The sequence below is a fragment of the Neovison vison genome, chromosome 4 (assembly GCF_020171115.1).
Source record: "Neovison vison isolate M4711 chromosome 4, ASM_NN_V1, whole genome shotgun sequence".
NCBI classification, from domain to species: domain Eukaryota; kingdom Metazoa; phylum Chordata; class Mammalia; order Carnivora; family Mustelidae; genus Neogale; species Neogale vison.
In genome coordinates, this window is record NC_058094.1 from 33921119 (window position 1) to 33943606 (window position 22488).

The 22488-nt window shown below is 36.6% G+C and overlaps 1 protein-coding gene across 49 annotated transcripts in view; it reads right to left on the reverse strand.

Annotated features, from left to right (window-relative positions):
• RIMS2 (regulating synaptic membrane exocytosis 2) overlaps positions 1-22488 on the reverse strand; it is a 592339-nt gene that overhangs the window by 313708 nt on the left and 256143 nt on the right. For all 49 annotated transcript variants that reach the window (XM_044245143.1, XM_044245129.1, XM_044245136.1 and 46 more), the window contains one exon: positions 6670-7595. In XM_044245143.1, the coding sequence (XP_044101078.1) occupies positions 6670-7595 (926 nt within the window). The remainder of the gene's footprint in view (positions 1-6669; positions 7596-22488) is intronic.

Consider the following 22488-nt stretch of genomic DNA (forward strand, 5'->3'; position numbering starts at 1 on the left):
TGTTCTCTTTCAGGTAATTTCTTATTTTGTTGTCTTTCCTCTTACATTGGTCTAAATTGTTCTTTTTCTAACTTGTTCTTTTTATTTTAATCATCCATTCAAGTTTGTGATTTTCATAGATCCTATTATTTTATTCAACAGTTCATTCAAAAAATGAATTATGATTATATTTCAAGACTTGGACAAAGTATCAGGAACATCGTAGATGCCTGCAAAGTTAAACCTTTACCTATATCTCATTAGGTCCTCTTTTAAAAGAATTAACATCAATCTTGTACTGTAGGAGTTCATAGTTGAACTTTCCTATGTCCACTCCAGAAAGAGTTCTCAACCAAGCTAAGCCCTACAAAAAGAGGCAGATAAGCAGTTCCAGGGAGAATGAGGTTATATATGGCAATAATTTGAGCTGCCCTTCTGCTTTGAAGCATACCCCAAATATTTCCTGAAAAAGCTCTTCTCATGGATACATCCTAGAAAGGCAAATAGATAACTTCTAGCATGAGCTAACAAAAACAAAAGCCCAACCCCTGCATAATTTTCTTAGATGAGTCAGCTAGCATAAATGTAGTCAGAACAACTTACTGTTGTTCCACCAAAAAAGCAATTCTAGGGTCATAAAAATACTTGCATATTTCATATTCTAATACTATTTTGGCATTTAATATATTTTAGTTGAATGAAATAAAGAATAAATGAATGAGTGAATGAATGAATGAATTTACCAAATACTGCTTGAAATACTGAATTAGTCTAAGACCCAACTTTCCTGCTATTTCAATGCTTTTTTAAGTCAGATATAATTGGTTTGTGCAGCATTTGTAAAACCATTAGGTACTTGCTCTGTTATACTTCTTATCAATTAATTACAAAATGCTTTTCACAAAGATTTATATTTTTCTATCGAATAAATTTCATTATCAGTTTTTAAGCTGTACAAAATATCAATATCTAAGCATTATCTATTCAATTCTAATCCAACTTAATAGGGACTTCTATATTCCAAATTAACTTCAGTAAGTAGTCTATAATTTAATTTTGCTTTTAATTTTTCACTCAACTAGCTAACCACCCTCTCAAATATCCCACAAACTGAAATCTTTAAGATTATTTTCTTGTTATGTTGGGTACTATATCTTCCATTAAAAATAATCCTTTTTCTTTAGGCAAATGCTTAACATAGTGTTTAATCTATAATTAACAAGGAAATATTTTGCAGAGAAAAGAATCACCATCTTAAACATTCATGTGCTACAATTTACCAGGAAACAAAAAATTCTTTATTCTCATTTGTCAACTGACCTTCTGGTTACACACTTTACAAATTAACTTTGAGTTCATTTAACTTCTTAATATGTTTATATTTATGTTATATAATTTCAAGTCTGGGATCAGCTTCATAATATGTATTTATAACATGATTGCTCATGTGATAACAAGTATCTTATTTAGAAAAGAACTTGATGAAGTAATTTTATAATGTTGCCTAATATAGCAAGTGATTAATTATATGCATGTTGCTTCGATGCAGTTGAGTTCTTTTTATCCCATTGTGAAGGCCTAAGACTCATATTACAATTGGAATAATTACTTAGCATAAAATTATTTTATCAACAGATGAAGTGACTATATAAGAAAGTAATCAATCTCTAACTTTTAAAAATTTTACTTGTGTAAGTCTTAGTAATAAAATAGACAACTGAAAAAATTTTAAATATTCCCATTTTTACAACTTATTCTAAATGCTTTTTAGACCATTTGGCTCAGAACTCCTTACATGTGTAACTGGTCTCAAATACCATAAATCAACATTTTCTTTAAATTTCTAATGATATTGACTATCACTTCAGTCTCCTATTTTCCTTATAAACCTATACAGTAAATCAACTACTTAAAAATTAAAAAAAAAACTTCAGATTATATAAGGGGACAAATTTCACTATTGATACTGACACCCAAACTCAGGCATATATAAAGCTGTCATCTTTAGCATTTGTTCTTAATACTTTAAGACTCGTGCTTCTATCTGGAGATTTGCAGTCTATCGCCTCTTTTTCCCGTTCTGGATCTGTTCTCTCCAAATTGCTCCACCTTCACATCCCCACTCACTCATTCCCAAAAATAAGTTAAAGGATGTGCTACTTTTGGGGCGCCTGGGTGGCTCAGTGGGTTAAAGCCTCTGCCTTCGGTTCAGGTCATGATCCCAGGGTCCTGGGATCAAGCCCTGCATCAGGGCTCTCTGCTCAGCAGGGAGCCTACTTCCTCCTCTCTCTCTCCCTGCCTCTCTGCCTACTTGTAATCTCCGTCTGTCAAATAAAGAAATAAAATCTTAAAAAAAAAAAAAAGATGACTTAAAAAAAAAAAGGATGTGCTACTTTCAAGAGTCTAATAATCGAATCAAATGTCTCACAGTTTATAACTTAGGATACTGCCAAGCACATGGATGCTCACATTTCCCAGCCCAGTCCCTTAAGATTTTACAGAAAAAGCAGACACCTGCAACAACCAAGTAAAATGAGTCAGGTTAGAACCCAGAAGACAGGGGAGACGAAACCTCTTCACAGTGATCTCACTGCTTATAAACAACAACACAGAATCCTTTGTGAGTTCAGCAAATGATTAACAATATGATTATGTTATTACAGTGAAAAACAAGTTGCATTATAATACAAAATTAAAATACACCAAATAAGAAAAAGCTTCATGTTTATACTGTATCAGTTAGCCACTGCACACCATCTTTAGACCTTACTCCAGTTCTAGAAAGAGATGGTGGTGGGGGCGTGGCGGGAAGGCGGGAAACACGAGCATCAGGTCAATCACGAAATTATAACATAAAGGAGTAGAGCTTTAAAACATTTTTTGGCCACGATCCATAATAAGAAATATATATTTTTTACATTGTGTGTAGAGAAGAACCATTTTGTAGATCAACTACCCTTAGTCTGTGCACTCCACTCTGATATTTTCTACCCTATCCTATTCCAGTCTCCCTCTCTCTTTTTTTTTTTTTTTTTTTCTTTCTAAATGCTGGCCATGACTCTCATTTGATTCTAAAAATGAGGCGAGAAGGAAAGTAAGTGGAGAGGCTAAGGATAGAAAGTAGAGGTGGCTATGGGGGACTTTGTCCCACAGGAGATATTTGACAATATCTGGAGACATTTTAGGTTCTCATAACTGGGGTGGGCATGCCACTAGCATCTAGTGGGTAGAGGCCACAGATGCTGCTAAGCACCTTATAATGCACAAAACAGTCTTGCAAAACAATTATCCAGCCCTGAATGTCAATAGTTCTGAAACTGAGAAATGTGTTCCAGACTATTTAATAAGGAGATCATAGATAAGACTGGAAGGTCAATAGTTCTTTTTAAAAACTCATGAAAAAATATATTTTAAACTTTGAGAGACAAGTCTAACAATGAGATGCAGGGATACCATGACACTGGCAATCTAAGACATATCTCTTTCTATAATCTAAAGACAAAAAAAAAGGAAAAAGCTCAGTTTGTAATTTTTTAACCCAACACAAAATATGAGGAAGTGATCAATACAGCATTGTAAAAAGAAAACTATATCATGGCGAAGAGGTAAGTGTAATAAAATGTAGGAATCACATAAAATTAGTGGAGAGAACCAATGCCTCTCCTTCTGAAGACCTATAGTACCTATAATACAAATACAACAGGCTAATATTGCTAGTTATTTTAGACTTTCAATTTCTTAAGGGTAGAAACTGTGTCTTATTTAAGACAGACTTTTTTTGAGATTTATATCTCAAAATTATATCTCAACAAGTTAAAAAGTATACTCTTCTTAGCCTGAATACAAGCCGACTTCGGTATGTGGCAGATCATAGAAGAGATGGAACATAGATGTCAACATAGATGACCACAATCCATGTAACCAGGACTATATGTTCAATCAAAACTCTGGAAGGCTGTCTCAAAGAAGTCTTAACCATTGTTGGCTACCATAAAACATTAAATAAGTAATCTAAAAATGTTCTTACTATCTATTATTTGACAAATTACCAGACAACGAACATACTATTATATTTATAGATAAGGAAACAGACCTAGAGGGGTGAAATAGGTAGAAGAAGATCCTATCGTTAATGAATTTCACAGCCAGGATCTGAGCTCCTCTTTGACTCTAAAACTCAAGCTCTTCCAAAAAACCCTGTTAGTGTTTCACAACAATGGTCTATCACTCACAGATTGTCACTCTCAGCCTAAGCCCATCTGTTGAATAACTGATCTCTTCTCCTTTGGTTTGTGGCATTTTCTATGTTCTTATCATTCATTTGTTTTAACATGCCATTTTGGTAGAAGGATTATTTTCAGCAGAAGGCACCTGAGAAGAAGCAAATACAAGAAGACTGCCTGCCCTCCCCCCTCTTTTCCTAAAAGCAGGATATAGATTGTAAAGGTGTCCCTCCCCACTGCCCTCTATCAGGAAGGACAGAAGTTAATTGCTCTAATTAGCAGGCAAGAGATGGCTCTGGAGAAGTCTACATAACAGACTTTACCACCTAACACTTAGCTTCCATTAATTCCCTCATATACTCACCTTCCCATGATTTGCTACCCTAGAAACTCACAGTCCTTTTTCTTTGTCTTGTCATCTCTCTAGAAATCTACTGTTCTTCTACAAAGAGACTTTATAAGCACAAATTCTAACCACCCCCATAAGTTTCAGGTAGCCAAAAGCTCCCACATATATGCACAATACACAGGATAATAAATTGGTTTTCCTCTTGTTAACTCTGTCTTGTGTCAGTCCCCCGCCCCAATGACCCTAAGAGGCATAGACGGGCAAAAAAGAGTGAAGTTTTTTCTCTGTACACCTTCCACATTAACTTGTAGAAATAAAATATAGGCACCAATTGGGATTATAACTAGAACGGCCTTAACCCCAAGATGTTGTTTGGAAAGAACATGCACCTTTACAATATTTAGCCTTCCCAGTCAGGAACATGATGAATATCTACTCACTCAGTGACTACCTTCCTTTCTGTTACTCAGTAAGCTTTATAGCTTTTTTCTTGTAGGCCCCCCCTCCTTTCTTATTAGTTATTTTTAAATCACATTTTCTGTTTTTAGCGCAGAATGGGAACTGCTTTTCATTCACTTCTCTGTTTTTGGTACAGCACAAAATTATTCCATATTAACTTCCTATCTATCTGTCTTCTTGAATTCCTTTATTGATTCCTGTTGATTCTTATGAAGGAGTCAGCTATTCATCAAATGGTGTCAGAAAATTGTGTGTGTGGCGAGCAGGGGATTCATGTTAGATCCTCACATATCTGGTATATTTTGGTAAATACCAAAATAAATCACAGAAAGATTAAAAAGTTAAAGGCTAAAAGTAATAAAAACACATGAGAAAATACACAGCTGAATATTTAACTGCCTTGGGGATGAATAAAGAGTTTCTATGGATAAAAGAAATGGGAAAAAAGCAATCACCAAAGATGCAAAGACACCTCTATTAAATTCAGTATTTCCAAGTGACCCCAGAAAATCAGTAGATAAACATCAATATGGGAAATACATTTGAAACAGATGACCATTAAATGGGTAAAAATCCTAACTGTATAAAAAGTTCTTAAAATCATTAAGAGAAAAATGAATTAATCCCCAATAGGAACATGGGCAGAAGAAATAACAGGAATGAACTGGTAATTCATAGAGATATCAAACACCAATAAAATACAAAACATTCAACTACACGATCAGATTCAAATTCAAATGACAAAGAGAAAGCCTTTCTGTGGCCTATTCAATTGCAAAGATTTAGTTCTTTGAGACTGAAAATTTAACTTCTGACAAGAGTATAGAGTGTTATAACCATTCTGGGAAGCAAGTTGGTATTCTGAACCAAGAGCTTATAAGAATCAGAGCATGAATATGTATTTGTGAAATACTCAGGGATCAGGCAAAAATTCTTATGTAAAGATAACCGTTAGAACATTATTTGTGCTCATAATTGGAAGCAACTGGAATACCCCCAGAGAGAGGAATAGTTTGTAGTAAATCCATATGATAGACTATTAGTGCAGCCATTTTAAAAACGTATTTCTGAGGAACATCTAATGGCTTGGAAAAAAAGTAAATGATATGATATCAATTAAAAAAATCAGAATACAAATTATATATAGCATGATACCAATTTTATCAATATGTGAAATACACATGCATAGAAAAAAGGGAAGAAAATACAACAAAATGTTAACAATGGTTATATTTCAGAGAAAAGGTTGTGGATAGTTTGCATTTCATTCTTAACACTTTGAAGAATTTTTCAGATATTCTAAAGTAAACACATTGCTATTTGTAAAAGGAAACACATACAAAATGTTATTTTACAACTATAGCTAATAGGTATTTTTTAACACACCATGAAGAGATGTAGGAAAATTTTCATAAACAAAGTGAAAAAGGTTTTTAAAAAAAAAAAAAAAAAATCAGTAGACTTCTCCGCCACATGAACAACAGAAGATATTTACTTTTTTTAAAACTTGAAACTTCCTTCACATAACTGGCTCCATTAAGAAACTTTTAAAAATAAAGGTAGTTATATCTAACTATTAAATGTTTATCAGAAATACAACCTAAAAAGAAAACCCCCAGGGAATTAACTACAGGGAAAGTACGATTAGACCGTACTTACCTTTTTCACTTACGCTTTCACTTTCAATCTCAACATCATCACAACTCGTGTATTCAGGTGTGGAAGCTAATTCCTCCTCTGAACTGCTCAATGAAACCTGGCGCATTTTACCTCCCTTCTTTGATTTATGAGGCTTTGGTGGTGGAGGTCTCACTGACTCTGACTGGTCGGAACTGAGAGAATCATTCCTTAACATTGTTTCCATTTTTTCCCGTTTTGTTTTCCTCACAGCAGAGCTGGGGTCTAAGTGGTGTTGTTTCCTCAGTGAGTCAGTACGTCTCATGTCTGGTCTATCGATGGGTATTGGACTCCTCCGGGGGGTGGGAGGACTATGGTTTGTGGTCCTTTGTGGATAAGCACTTGGTCCCTGAGCCTCTCGAGTTCTTTCCATTGAGTAAGATCGCTGATTTTCCATGGCAGCTCTACGTTCAGATATAGATCTTTGCCTTGATGGCCGTTCCATCCTCAGCATAGAAATCCTAGAATCTTCCAGTTCAGCATTTGCCAAAGAAACATCACTATGCCTTCTCTCATGCCTTGCTCTGGACACTTCCGCATGAATACGCATTTGTTCTTCATAGGGCTGTGGCTTTACTGGATAACGGGCCAAATTCGGGTCACTTCGATAGCGTGCCTGGTATTCCTCCTCTCTCCGTTGCCTTTCATATTCATCTCTGCTCTCCACGTCCTCATCATCTACAATGTATTCTTTGGAATGCCTGTGACTTCTCCTGCTGGAGTCCCTGTAATTTATATGGTCAGACTCTTCGTAAAACTGAGGTTCACGCTGAGACCTCCTATCAGCATAATCTGATGGAGACCTAGGCATGGCGTTATCTGAAGTAGCATACTGTGAATATTCTTCTCTTTCTTCTCTTTGGTCGTATCTTCTATTCTGATCTCGGGATACGGATGGACTTCGTGTCCTAAGTAAGCAAAGGAAAAGAATGATGAGAAGAGCAATGTCTAAACAACGCAACATTTCATTCATTCATTCATTCACTGGTGAGTTGATGAATTAAATTCAAATAGTTATTTTGCTTTAAAAAAAAAAAACTTTTAAAGTCATGCCATAGCCAAAGTCTTACTGGTATTCACTCTATTCAGTTCAAAGAAGAAATTTAAAAGGTATTTTTGATATGGTTCTTTAATGCCTGACATATTACATACAGAATATACTTACACCCTGAAATAAGATAGTCAGCATCATACTCTGCTGCAGCAAAATGGGCTTAGACTCTAATTTCTTTGCTTGGCTCAATACACTTCGACAATCTCCCAATTGCTATTCCGAAGCTTTGAAAAATTCCACCTGACTCTCTCTCTATTCCTGACACCTTGATATGAAGTCACTTGAAAACATACTGAAGCCAAACTGATTTGGTTCAAGAGCTGAATATTTTTCTGACTAAAATGAAATGCTGGCTCTTTTTCCTTTTTTAAGATTTTATTTATTTATTTGAGAGAGGGGGACAGAGACAGAAAGAGCGAGCAGGGGGAGGGGCAGAGGGAGAGAAACAAGCAGACTCTGCGGTGAGCAAGGAGCCCAATGCAGGGCACCCCTAAATGCTGGCTCATAAATCATTTTTCATAGGGGTCTATGGGTGGCTCAGTCAGTTAAGCATCTGAAGCTTGATTTCGGCTCAGGTCATGATCTTGGGGTTGTGGGATCAAGCCCCAGCGTCTGGCTCATTGCTAGGCCCAGTCTGCTTATCCTTCTCCTTCTGTTCCTCTCCCCGCTCTCATAGTCTCTCTCTCTCTCTCTAATAAACAAATGAAGAAAATCTTTTTAAAAAATCATTTTTCATCCATCAGCTACCTAGATCACTCCCAATATTGGTTCATCTAAATCTCCACCTAATCATTATGTCTTCAACCCTTCTTTACTGCTCTAACTTGAGATAAGCAATTTAAATAAATAACAACAATAATGACTTATTCATCGCCCATTCAAAAAAAGTCTTTGAAGAAGTCCAAAGGGACTGCTATTTTTATTCTAACTTCACTGAGATTAAGGCCAGCTCAATAACACTTCTCTTCTTTGTCTTTACATCTGATCCCTCATACTTCCTTATAGTTTCAGAGGAAGAGGCCATATATTGAGTTCTCGAGCTGCCCCCTAACACTGGTACAACATAGCAGACCTTGTAATCATACATATTACTCTTTGTCAACAAAACAGTCACACTGTCTTCTTCTCTGGTATGAACCCAGATAGTCAAGCACTAGCCATGAAATGCAGTGAGACCAGAATCCTAAAGATGACAGAAATTCAGAATATCTGTTACAGGGATTTTTGCCAGGATAATACGAAGAGGAGATAATAAAAAGTGAGGTCAGTTGAAGTTAAAGATGACCGACTTTAGATAGCTCAGTTGTGAATTTCTTAGATGTTATTATCATTGTGGGGAGGTGGGTAAAAGCAAGAACAGAGAAAGGCTACACGTGGAATGAACCAACCCAGCAACAGTAGCATTCCCCTCTAAAGTCTCCTATGTCACTGAATCTCTTTCTCCCTTATCTGAAACACAGCCTGCGAATGTATCAATCAAGATTTATTAATAAAAACAAAAGTCACTCTAGGTTTTCCAGGAAGTAAGGGTTTTAACACAGTGATCAAGAGCTACGCAACTGCACCACTCACGAAGTCCAGAGAAGCTGATGTTGCCATTCTCAGCCTGAAGAACCAAACACAAGGGCTCTCAAGATGTTCTTTAGGGAGCCGCTGTGAAGCTCAAGAGTCTATGGGAATCTGCCACCAGTTATCTCTGCTGCCCATAGCATTAGGGGGTCCATTAAGTAGGAGGAGCTCACCAGGAGCCACTGAGATGTTTACATCCATGCGCCTGCCAACAACGGCGGCTAGACAATGAGGGTTTCTATGACTCTTCCACCTTCCAGTGTCACACAAGTGCCCAGCCAGGGGACATCCTAGCCTCGAGCCCTAAAGGGATAGTAATACAGAAAATGAAGGGGGGCGTCTGGGTGGATCAGTGGGTTAAAGCCTCTGCCTTCGGCTCAGGTCATGATCCCAGCATCCTGGGATCGAGCCCCGCAAAGGGCTTTCTGCTCTGCGGAGAGCCTGCTTCCTCCTCTCTCTGCCTGCCTCCCTGCCTGCTTGTGATCTCTCTCTCTCTCTCTGTCAAATAAATAAATAAATAAATCTTTAAAAAAAAAAAGAAAGAAAGAAAAAAGAAAATGAAGGAACTAGTCCATTTTATGATTAGGTAAGTGGATGTCATTTCTGTTTTTACACTTATATCCTACATCTGCCTTTAGAACATTAGAACTTAAGAACTTAGAATTTAGAACATTTAGAACTTAAAAACAACTCTTTTCAGTTACAATTGTCACATAAAGCCACATACTCCTATATTTTAAAATATACAATTAAAATAGAGTGCTCAAAATAAATTTTATAGTATTGACCTACATAATATCCTTTAGGGGTATCTGTTATGCATAATTCATTTTACTTTTTTGTCATTTTTTAATATGTGTGACTAAAGTAAAAATGCTTCAGCATGGTGGCGATTATCATAAAGGAAGAGCAGAATCAAGGGACCTGGGTTTCTTAGTCCCACCTTGGGTATTAGCCATTTATTTGAACGTAGATGGCCAGTTAATCTTTGAGAGTCTATATTTTAGAATGAGAAACATAGATTATATACATTAACTCATATATTATTTTAACAAATATGTATTGGGCAAGAACTAAATGCTACATACTATAATCTAGATTAGGAATAAGGAAATGTGGGGCTCTGAGTGGTTCAGTTGGTTAAGCTATGATCTTATATTACTGACACCATAACTTCATTAAGTTAATATGCCTAAATGAAAGCTTTAAGGATAGCAAAAAAAATAATAGTTCTGGCAAGATATATATAACTGACTGGTGCCAATTTTCAACATAGTCACATCTCATTAACTGGCTACTTGTATTTACTCGCTATATTTTTAAAAACGAGATATATGAGAATTTCTCTAGGGAACTCTAAAAAATAGACATTTACATCAGTTCTTTTTTTAAGCTTTTTTTAAGAAGATGTACTTATTTATTTATCAGAGACAGAGAGAGATTGAGTGCAAGCATGAGCTGGAGGGAAGAGGCAGAAGGAGGGGGGAAGCAGACTCCCCCCAAGCAGGGAGTCCAATGTGGGGCTCAATCCCAGGACCCTGGGACCATGACCTGATCTGCAGCAGACACTTAATGTACTGAGCCACTCAGGTACCCTCTATCAGTTCTTCTAAACTGACCATCTAACCTCTATTAGATGCAGACTTCATGTTAGGAATTCAAATACATTTTCATTATGTTACTTTTTTCCAATCTAAGTTAACAAATGTATTTGTCTCTAAAAATATAGGTTATTCATTAACCAAATTTAAATTCTGGAAATTGAAACTTCTAAGAGCAAGATTCTAGGGCTTCTCAGATTTATATGGTACATAAGAAAACTATTTGTTAAACTTCATTTCTTTTTTTAAAACTCTTCTTTTTTTATCTGAGTATGGTTGACTACATTCCCTACGCTGTGCTTTTTATTCCTGTGACTTCGTCATTCTGTAACCAGAAATCTGTATCTCCCACCCGCCTTCACCCATCTTGACCATCCTCTCATTGTTTAAGTAAATTGTAATTACCCTAATTGTGATTGCAAGAAAGTAAAAAAATTCAGAAAAAATTAAGGCGGAAATTGGATCTTTTGAAGACAGTTCAACCTAACGATGGCCTTCCTCCTCACTGTACCTCTTCCCCAGGTAATCATATCCGCTTCTATCCAGGAATGTCAACAACACTCTCAGACCTTAAGGTTCATGAGGAACAGCATCCTGAATCTGTTTAAGCATCATATAGGAGGTGCTTGAAAAACATCTGTTGAATTAAAGAACTGATTAATTCTCCCTTAGGTTATCTCTACTTTTCACGATATGTTCTATTCTTCTATACTCAAACCCACTGATGTGCTAAAATAGTCATTCTTCTCTTTCCCCTAATGTTCCCTTGGCAGTAATAACACCCACCGTGGGTAAAAGGAAGGACTTGCTTTTAGTAATAGTGGACATTACATGTTAATTTGACTTTCGTTGTTGGGCTTCAAAATCCAACGATTGCTTATAAAATGATTTCTTTGGCAAATATATTTAGAGTGTCAATCACTTTACAACTAAACATTTAGAACAAAATCTCTTTGAAAATTAAGAATTTCTAGTAATATATTTGACATCACACTTGTCATCATGGGACAGAGGTAGGGGCAAGAAAAGAAACACTTCTATCCCTGAGGAATTCATGTAAATTTTTGAAAGTAGGTTATAAATAAAGTGAATATGGTGAGCCTCTAAAATATAGGAAATATATTTTATTTCACTGATTTTAAAAAAAGAATATTTATCATAGAATTCAGTTCCAAAAGAAAGTCTATTATTAATTAGCATTTAGCAAGTCATCTAAGTACTTTTTAAAAATCATACCTTAGAAAAACTGAATTCGCTATTAAATCCAGCAATCACGTTGTTCTACAGATTATGAAATTTGCCTGAAGCCTGTGAATCATACTGTAGATGCTGATTTGTACTGGATTTAAGTAAAAATAGAATAGTTCTCATGATTTCTGAAATTGGGATAACTATTGTCACTGTTACTTAACATGGAATAAAGTTTTTAAAAATACATTTTAAGGTAGTACATTAAAGCTATGCTAGGAACAAGGCAAGATTTTATTCTATGACCATTCTTATCAAACAGCGAAGAATCCGCTCTCAATTACTCCAAAATATTAAAATATTCTGTCCAATAATTTTGCCAGCTAGATCATTAATTATTTAATATATACTCTCCTTAAAATTAAAACTCCTGTGTTTTTGGACACTATATTTTTTTCAGGACTTGGAGAAAACCCATGAAAATTCGAGTACTATATCTCTAATCTCTACCTTTTCTACTGCCCTCTGTAAGCAAGTCTTGGCATTTTTTATTATGATTAGGTGGAAAACATTTAATTGGTAAAGAACTGAATGATATATTGTACAATCCTCGAAGAAATCATAAAGCATTTAATAGTATTTTACCCTTAAGTTATAATTCAGAAGAATGGGGAATTTCACCTAAGATGTTATATTTCACTTACTCCTTCAAAGACACTGAGAAAATAAGAGGCAGAGTCCAAAATTATGCCTTTCTTTAGAATAAAATGTATTGGTGATGTTATGTAGTTCCTTACTTTTTACCCCTATGCATCAGTCAATCCCTATTCCTGATAAAACAATATCAGCCTATATTTGCATTCACTTTATATTCATCTCATATCTGTTCACCTTACCTTTTCTTATGGAAATCTAGGTTGTTACAATTATTTTCTCTTTTCCCATATTAGAGGGGTCTTAACCAGAAACAGTTTATAGAAAATCACATTCAGAAATATTGTGAATGTATCTTAATTTGTAGCATTTCTGTTCATTGCTTATCATTTTTTAGTCATATGGACTAGTCAATCTATTCCTAAATATTCTACCTTTACTTCACACCTAACACTCCATTTCAAATGGTATTTTGATTGACATAATAGTTTGAGCAAAAAACTCTACCCATTAGTCTCTTTAAAGCTCCATGTCTAAAAATCAGACTGACTGACTGATAGAAAAACTCCAAATAAAAAGACTCTTTTCCAACTGAAGTCATTTTCAACAGTTTCCCATAGGCAGGCTCAATTTACGTGCTGTATAAGAATTCATCGTGTTTTCACCATAGTTTCCATTTTAATATTTATAGCTTTTACCATGCTATGTGTTTTGTGTTATTATACCACCGACAATACTGACTATATATTCTACAAAATAATCATCAAGTCTCTGAAAACATAATCTAGTATAAAACATTTGAAAACACTTATTAGGACACTGAAAGGCTACAGGGAAATTTTAAGCTTTCATATTTATGTACTTTTAACTCTTAAGACCTATATAATTTTTAAGAATCATGATATTGAAAGTAAAGAATTTGAAGATTACTAATCTCTGCAAATTCAAATTTTATGTAATTCAATTAAGTACTCCCTATAAGTAAAGCCCATAATCGTAATCTTTATTAGTAGAGATCATTAAATGACCGTCACTTATAAATAATAGAAGTGATATTTGAAGAATCAATAATCCAAAAAGAACCTCCATCTTTTTAAAAACTTTGTAAAGCATGGTTATTGCTTAATAAATTAAAATGATACTTCATTAACTCAATGATACAATTCTAACCATATAGATTAAAAATAACATCATAATCAAATTCTGAAATATGAAGCAATTAAGACATATTAAATCCAGGATTTAACAGAGATACAGGAGCCTGTAAAACATGAAATATATAGATCCCATGCATAGAATTCCTACAAAAAGCTTCTAATAAATCAAACCCTTTATATTCACCAAAAAAGACCAATCTTTTTTTTACATATCACAATATCTAACACATTTTTATAGTTTTACCTTTTGCTCAACCAATGCACATCTGTCGAGCATGAAGCATCATGTTGACAAAAATACATCAACACTGTGCCAGGCAGTGCTTTCATGTAATCCTTCTAGCTCTAGCAAAATCATAGGATCCATCCTTAATCAGTTGATTTGAAATTCTCTACTTGCTTACGATCATTTTATTTCAAAACTGAATTATTAAAAATTACATGTAAAACAACACTCGTTCATGGGTGGAGTCATAAAATCCTGTAGTGATGGGCCTGTTAAGAAAAAGGTTATTCTTTAATGCCGTTGCTTCGTGGCTGGATATAGCTCCAGGTCAAGTAAGAATGTACCCTGTAAGGAGGATTATGGTACTTAGCTGATTAGTGCCTCACAAAACTGAATACCAAATGCATCCTACATCCATGGCATTTCCGGGCACTATACTTAAAACGGACAGACTGAGAAATTTGTCAACTACGTTCTCCTACATGAATTACAGTATTACTAAAATAGCAGAATTCCCTGTGTTTGCCATTGGTGTCCATTGCGCTGCTTTCACTATAAAATGTATAGTGACAATAAACATTGTTGATAGTGTAGCAGATCTATTCTATAATTTTTTTTCAATTATTCAGTAAGTGTCTTAATCTTCACTAAAAAGAGAATGCTTCCCCAGAGGTGCAATGGGACAAGAAATACCAGTTTCCATAGAAATGTAATAAAAAATAGTGTGCTCTAGGGGCGCCTGGGTGGCTCAGTTGTAAAGCATCTATGTGCCTTTGGCTCAGGTCATGATCCCAGCATCCTGGGATGGAGCCCCGCATCAGGTTTCCTGCTCCACGGGAAGCCTGCTTCTTTCTCTCCCTCTTCCCCTGCTTATATTTCCTCTCTCACTGTCTCTCTCTCTCTCTCTCTCTCTGTCAAGTAAATAAATAAAATCTTTTAAAAAAAAAAGTGTGTTCTATGAACTAAGAAATTCATTAGACACTGAATTTCAATCAAGTTTTGTTCACTTCCTCACTTTATTTCTGAATGCCTCTATTCAGTCACTCAAAAAAAGAATAGTAAAGAATAAGAATAAAAATAGTAATAAATAAAAAATAGAATAAAAAAATAAGAAATAGTAAAGACAGTAAAATTTAAGAGCACTCACTTTCATAGGAATGCTAACCAAGGACAAAATTCAACCATTTAGACTCCATAGTTAATATCAAACTGAAAAACAAAAAAAAAAAAAAAAAGATTTGCCAAAATACTTTGGTTAGTCCAGAAAATTTCAGACACGGGATTACAGTTGATATTATCATAGCTAAGCTTCCTCTTTATTTTCCCTTCCATTCACTTTTCCCACTTCCGTGACTTTTCTTAGCAGCATTGTCCCAAATTAGCGCACACCCCACGGCCAGTCCTCTCCCCCATTAACCTTGTTTACTGCTCCTCTTACTTGCCCACCTCAGACCTTCATTCATGTCATTCCTAATATGTTTAGTCTTTATCGATCTTTCTAGGTCTCCAATTCCCTCCTCCTTACCCTTTGAGAGGTATATTTTGCTTTTAGGACTTTTTTCCCCCATTTTTAACACCTTACTTCTGTATTTTTAAAAATTTTTTGTAAGTTCTTCCCATGCATTCAAATTTATGAGAACCCAATTTGGGATTTAAAAGGTTTTCATGAAAATATAATTTCAGTATCCATTGACTTCAGAAGTACAAAGTAAAGATTCTATAAATCAGATACCAGTTTAATTTTTTATTTTATTCATGACAATATTTTCAACTTATAGTTTAAGGATGAAGATATTCAAATCTCTAGAAAATGGTGTACAAATGATGCTCCCTTATAATAACCCATTGTGCCATTCTCCTCTTGCCACTATCCCTCCCAAAACAACAACAACAAAAAAAAACAAAAACAAACAAACAAAAAAAAACCCAAACATGTCAAAACATGTCAAAACAAAAAAAAACAAAACAAAACAAACAAAACCTACAAAGACTAGGAACCGTTCTATACCAGAAGACAATTTCAAACTAGTGATTATATTCCCCTTTTTTAAGGTGCTGAGTTTATGACAGCCTTAGAAACAACCTTATGATATTCATTGGGAAAAAAAAAAAAACCATACAAAGAAGTAAAATGAGCAAGAAATAGAAGAAAAAAGTACAGATATATTTAGCTAACAACTCTCTCCCATAATCATCAGTGAAAGCCCCCAGCGTCATTTTATCCCATTCTCCCCCAAAACATTTTACTGAACTGCAATTATTGGTTTAATACACCTATTGCAGGCTCTCCTTTTTCGGCTTGTTCCAAAAAAGACAACTTGGGGATTTTTGGATTGGGGCTTACAACAATAGTTACTCAGAGAAGAGAAATCTCTTCCTACAAAAGGACACAAACACATCTAGAAATAAATGTCAGATTAAAAAATAGATGCTGCTTATGTGCAAACCAAATGCGCATGTAATTAATTTTCATCCTAAGTATTTCCTTACTGGGAAAAAGAATCACACAGTGTTTTAAAATACAGGAAATAGAGATAAGCAGGTTTAAGGAGAAGCAGCGCCTTCCGTCACAGTTCATGGTAATTCTTTCCTCCCAACGGCTTGACCCATTGATGAGGAAATTCTATAGGCTCTACCTCCAGAATAGATCCAGAACCCAAACACTTCTCCCCATCTCACTGCCTCCTCTGGCCCATGCCTGAAGAAGTTACCACCATTCCTCATGGGAATCGCTGTAAAAACTTCCTAACCAGTTTCTGCGTCTACTCTCCCGCCTTCCTTTCAGCGTCAACACAGCAGAAAGAAAGTCAGTCAGATATGCTTGAAACCCATCCGTAATTCCCCATTTTGGCTGACAAGGCTTAAGGGATCTGCACGCATCACTTCCTACAGGTCCCTGCCAGCTCACTCAGATCCAGCCACCATGGCTTCCCTGAATCTTCTCACTTTGGAACCATCATTCTGGCAGCTCCCTAGACCTGGAATGCGGCTCCTCCATGGATCAGCACACACCCCCTGGTCTTTGTCAGTAGAGACCTTCTTTATTCATCCCTCATATCTCACTTTCTCAAGGAGGCCTCCCCTAACCACTCTATTTAATACCTCGATTTGTCTCCAGCCTCTGCACCCCCAATCCCAAGCCCCGAAGCCCACTTTATTTTTTAAAATCCTTTTCATAACATGTATTGCCTTGGAATTATGGTATATGTTTTATTTGTCGTGTTTACTATTTCCTATTATGTACATTTCACAGGTTGGAGGGAGGGATCACTGATCTAGGTCACTAGATCGCCAAATACCTGGCACCTAGTATATACTCAATAAACTTTTACTGAATAAACAAATAAAGCTACAAAAGCAAAGTACTTTTACACTATGATAAAAATAAATATCACTGGGGTGCCTGGGTGGCTCTGTGGGTTAAGTCTCTGCATTCGGCTCAGGTCATGATCCCAGTGTCCGGGGGTCGAGCCCTGCATTGGGCTCTCTGCTCAGCAGGGAGCCTGCTTCCCCTTCTCTCTCTGCCAGCTGCTCTGCCTACTAGTGATCTCTTTCTTTTTCTGTCAAACAAATAAATAAAATCTTTAAAAAAATATATCATTTGACCTATTTGACCAAACTACTTACGACAGAAATGTAAAAGGGTTATCCAAAACCCATACTCCTTGTTTCCCTTTTTTGTATTTTACCTTAAAAAATAAACTCACAAATTACCCAAAATACCACCCCCAAGGGAACAAGTAAAAGATGTGCCTTTGATGGGTGAATTTTAAGAACATCCACCTCTTCACTCTCCCAACTACTGAATTCTTTCTGTGCAATTCTGTTGATCTGTAAGAGCGATCTGAGAATTTAAGTGACATTTTCAGAAATGCAGAGAAAACTATAGGGATAGGCAGATAGGGAGAGGTGAGGAGTCAACCAACAGGCTGCTTCTTAAGAGCAGAACAGAAAGAATGCTTAAAACCCAGAGCTACCGTTCTATCAAGTAGCCTGCCACCAACCCACATGAGAAAACCACTCACTCAAATTATTTTAGAGTGACAGGTACAAAGGAAGGTCTTGCCAAACAAGATTTTTCTCGGAAGAGAACCGATAATAACCAACTCAATACTACATTACTGTCTACAGCAACCACAATGACAAAATAAAAACAAAGACAAAAACACAAAACACATTTTATGTAAATGTGGGAGCCATCATTATACCAGTATTTGAGGTTACAGAAGATTTCCGGTTCAATTCCTGGGTGTTCGTGTGCCAATAAGTAGACACACACAGCTTGTTATCTTGACACAAGGCTAAAGAAACAGGCACAAATTATTTGTGCATGATCTTCACCTTCAGATCTGACAGTTAAACCAAGGAAAGAAACCTGATTTATCTTCCCGTTAACAGAATGTTCTTTCTCAGAGAAAGCAGCACCTAACTCCTGCACGCTGGCATGATCTGTTGGGAGTTCCTTGGCCCTCTACAGCAATATTTCATTGCTCCAAATGATGCATCGGCCAGCCCCACTGTTTACATAGGGAGTGTATTCTCTGGAAGATAGGTACTCTTCGTTTCTTAACACTTTAAGACTTTAAGTGAAACACTATGAAATGGAATCTTTAGGAGATTGTCTTCAAAAGTGGCTGAAAGTACTAAACAATTATATCTCAGAGTACCACTGTTTTCACTCCATTCGCAGTCTGAGATAGTTTGCCCCAAACCTGTACATCGATACCATAAACATATTAAAACAGAATGGAAATTTTAAGGAAGGGGGACTGAGGAGTTGAAGAAGGTAACATGGCTCCTCATAGAGCATTCTATAGTACATCCTCTTTTTAAATAATTCTTTCCTTGAAGTAGTTCTCCCTTCAGTAAATCTTTTAGTCTCTTATCAGCTTATCTCCACACTCCTCTACAAATGTCCTACACTCCTCTACCAATTTCCCCGGCCAGCGTTGTGTTAGAGCTAGTCACTCCACACCACCCTCCCCCCCAAAAAAGTTTGATGCTTACTGGAGTTCAACCCCAAATCACGTGAGGCGACACGTGATGGGAGCCACCGCTAGAGCTGAGCTTTGTGAAAGAAGGCTGGTAGGTTTTAACAAGTGCCTCTGTGTGGTTTCATAATATTTAAAACACAATGTTCTCTTTTAGATACCAAACTGGAAGAGGGATATTATTTAAGAGGCATGTCGGAAACCATGAGGATGATGAGTCATCAGATCAGACGCTGGAGTTAGGACTTTCTTTTCAATGTGGACATGTTTTTAAATATAAATGCCTCCAGATAAATTACGCATTTTGCCACTTTTATGGCAAAGTTTCTTTAGCAATTTTAAAGTAACGGATGGAAAGTAATACCACATAGTGAGATTATTTCTTTAAACTTTAATTTATGCCTCGCCTCTAAAAATACGTTAGGTAAAAAGTGAAAAATGGGAGAATTGGGGGGGTTACTAAAAATCTTCTCCATGAAGAAAATAGGACATGTATTCTGGAAACAACTATAAGGAATATCTGTTGCTGGCCGTCTGTCGCTGATTTTCTTCTTTCTTGGGAGGGAAGGAATGTTTCCTCACTCTCAGCTTTGTGGTTTGGATCAAAATGGCCTCACTTGACCAAGGGGTGCACCCAGATTAGCAGGCATCGACCCTGCATGTACCATCCCCATTCATGACCAGCACAATACCCTGAGTGGGTCGATCATTAGCGACTTATAAAGATTTGTCGGACAGTACTGAGACAGACTCCTGTTTTATGATTGAGGCTTCCTGTAACTCTCAGAGCTACTGAAATCAATGTAGGCTCACGAGTTGGGGGAAATCTTCCTAAAATTAAGTCATAAAGACTGAGTGACACCTAGTGACAATTAAAAATAGAAAGAAATTAGGTCTTGAGTCACGTGAACTGAGATTCAAGATCAATCCCAAAGGCAGTAACATTTACCTCTGGAGTTTTTAATCAGGTAAACCAAGAATTCCCCTTCATTTCTTTAAGCCAGGCTCAGCTGAATTTTCTATTATTTGCAACTGAAATCTTCTAGCTGACATAGAATCCATGGTACACACTCTAAAGCCTTTACATTACTTTCTCATCAGCTGTCATGATGCCTATGAACTCTATTTCTATGGAAACAGGTTTTTTTCTTTTGGGAAAAGTAAACACACTGGGCCCTTCTGGTTTCTTGCAGTCACATAATTTCTTTAAAGTGTTTCCCATTTTTTACGTTTCTATTTAAATTCCAGTTATTTAACAAACAGTGTAATATTAGTTGCAGGTGTTTGATACAATGATTCAATAATTCCATACATCACCCAGAAGGTACTCATACAGCAAGTGCGCTCCTTAATCCCCAACCCCCCAATCCCTCCCCTCTAGTAACCATCAGTTTGTTCTCTAGAGTTAAGAGTCTGTTTCTTGGTTTGCCTCCTTTTCTCTCTCTTTTTTTTTTTTCATCTTTGCTCATTTGCTTTGTTTCTTAAATTCTACATATGAGTGAACTCATACAGTATTTTCTTTCTCTGACTTACTTTTCTTAGCATAATACTATCTAGCTCCATCCATGTTGTTGCAAGTGGCAAGATTTCATTCTTTTTTTTTTTTTAAGATTTTATTTATTTATTTGACAGACAGAGATCACAAGTAGGCAGAGAGACAGGCAGAGGGAGGGGGGAAGCAGGCTCCCTGCTGAGCAGAGAGCCCCGATGTGGGGTTTGATCCCAGTACGCTGGAATCATGACCTGAGCTGATGGCAGAGGCTTTAACCCATTGAGCCACCCAGGTGCCCCCACGATTTCATTCTTTTAGTGGCTAATATTCCACTGTGTGCATGCATATGCATGTGTGTGTGTGTATCACATTTTCTCTATCCACTCATCAGCCAGTGGATACTTGGGCTGTTTCCATAATTTGGCTATTGTAGATAATGTTGCTATAAACATCAGGATGCACATATCCCTTTGAATTAGTATTTTTGTATTCTTTGGGTAAATACCTAGTAATGCGATTGCTGGATTGTAAGGTAATTGTATTTTTTAAAGATTTTTTTTTTTATTTTTATGTATTTGACAGATAGAGATGACAAGTAGGCAGAGAGGCAGGCAGAGAGAGAGAGAGAGGAGGAAGCAGGCTCCCTGCGGAGCAGAGAGCCCGATGCGGGACTCGATCCCAGGACCCTGAGATCACGACCTGAGCCGAAGGCAGCGGCTTAACCCACTGAGCCACCCAGGCGCCTTTCTGAAGAATCTCCATATTGTTTCCCAGAGTGACTGCACCAGTTTGCATTCCCACCAACCTTCTCATTTTCCACTAAAAATAGTCATTTAATGAAACCAAACTCTTTTCTGAGATCAAAAATCATAAGAGTGCATCTTTAATATTAAATTTCATATGATAATTATGATATTAGACTTGTTCTATTTAAGGCGACAGAGTGATCCAAACAAATCACACTCAAACATGTGTCAAGCAACAGCAAGAAGCTGCTTTTTTTTTAAGTAATTCACATTAAGCTATCCCCCACCTCCAGCTTCTAAGCTAATTCACACATAACAGGTAAACAGAGTATGAAATATTACTTCTATTACTGGTAAAATTGAGTTTGGAGAATTGGCCTACCTCTTGGTTCAAGCACATTTTCTAATACCAAGCCCCAGAATCATACACACACATCTATTTGGGCACAGACAACACTGGGGTAAGACTATTTTATAGCTTATCCCTATAAAACTTAAGGCAGAACCAGAAGAGACGTGTGCTATCCCTTACGCAGCTTGTTCCCAAGAGAAAGAGAAATGAGAAAAGTGCCACTGATGCTTGCTTCCTTTACCCCAAGGCAGAGTGGAACAGGGAGTCAAAGGGAGCCAGGAACATTCTAGTGCAGCTCTCTCCAATGGAAGCAAATGTAGGAGGGAGAAAGAAGGGTCCCCTACCTACCAGTTAAGTCCAGAACTGCGTTAAGTTAAAGCCATTCTATAGAACACAGGACTTCATGATTTAGCATTCAAAATACACTTTGCTCAAACCATAAGCTGAGGCAGTAGCACTAAGAAAGGATTGGTTTATAGAGTTCCTGGGGTTGAACCAGGACCAAAGGCAAAACAGACTGGGGCAGACACAGCTGGTGGCCTGCCGAATATATTGAAATCTCTTTTCTTTCTTACAAATAGAATCCTAATTTTATTTAGATCCACAGTGTACCTAGTCCAAAATATTTATATGCCAGGCTCTTTTGTGGGTAGGCGTGGTCATGTGACGGAGTTCAGGTCAGTAACAGTCAGAAGTTGACTAGATATAGGCTCTACGAAGCTATTTATTCCTAATGAAAAGAGATGGAATCCGCTGGCATTCACCTTTCAT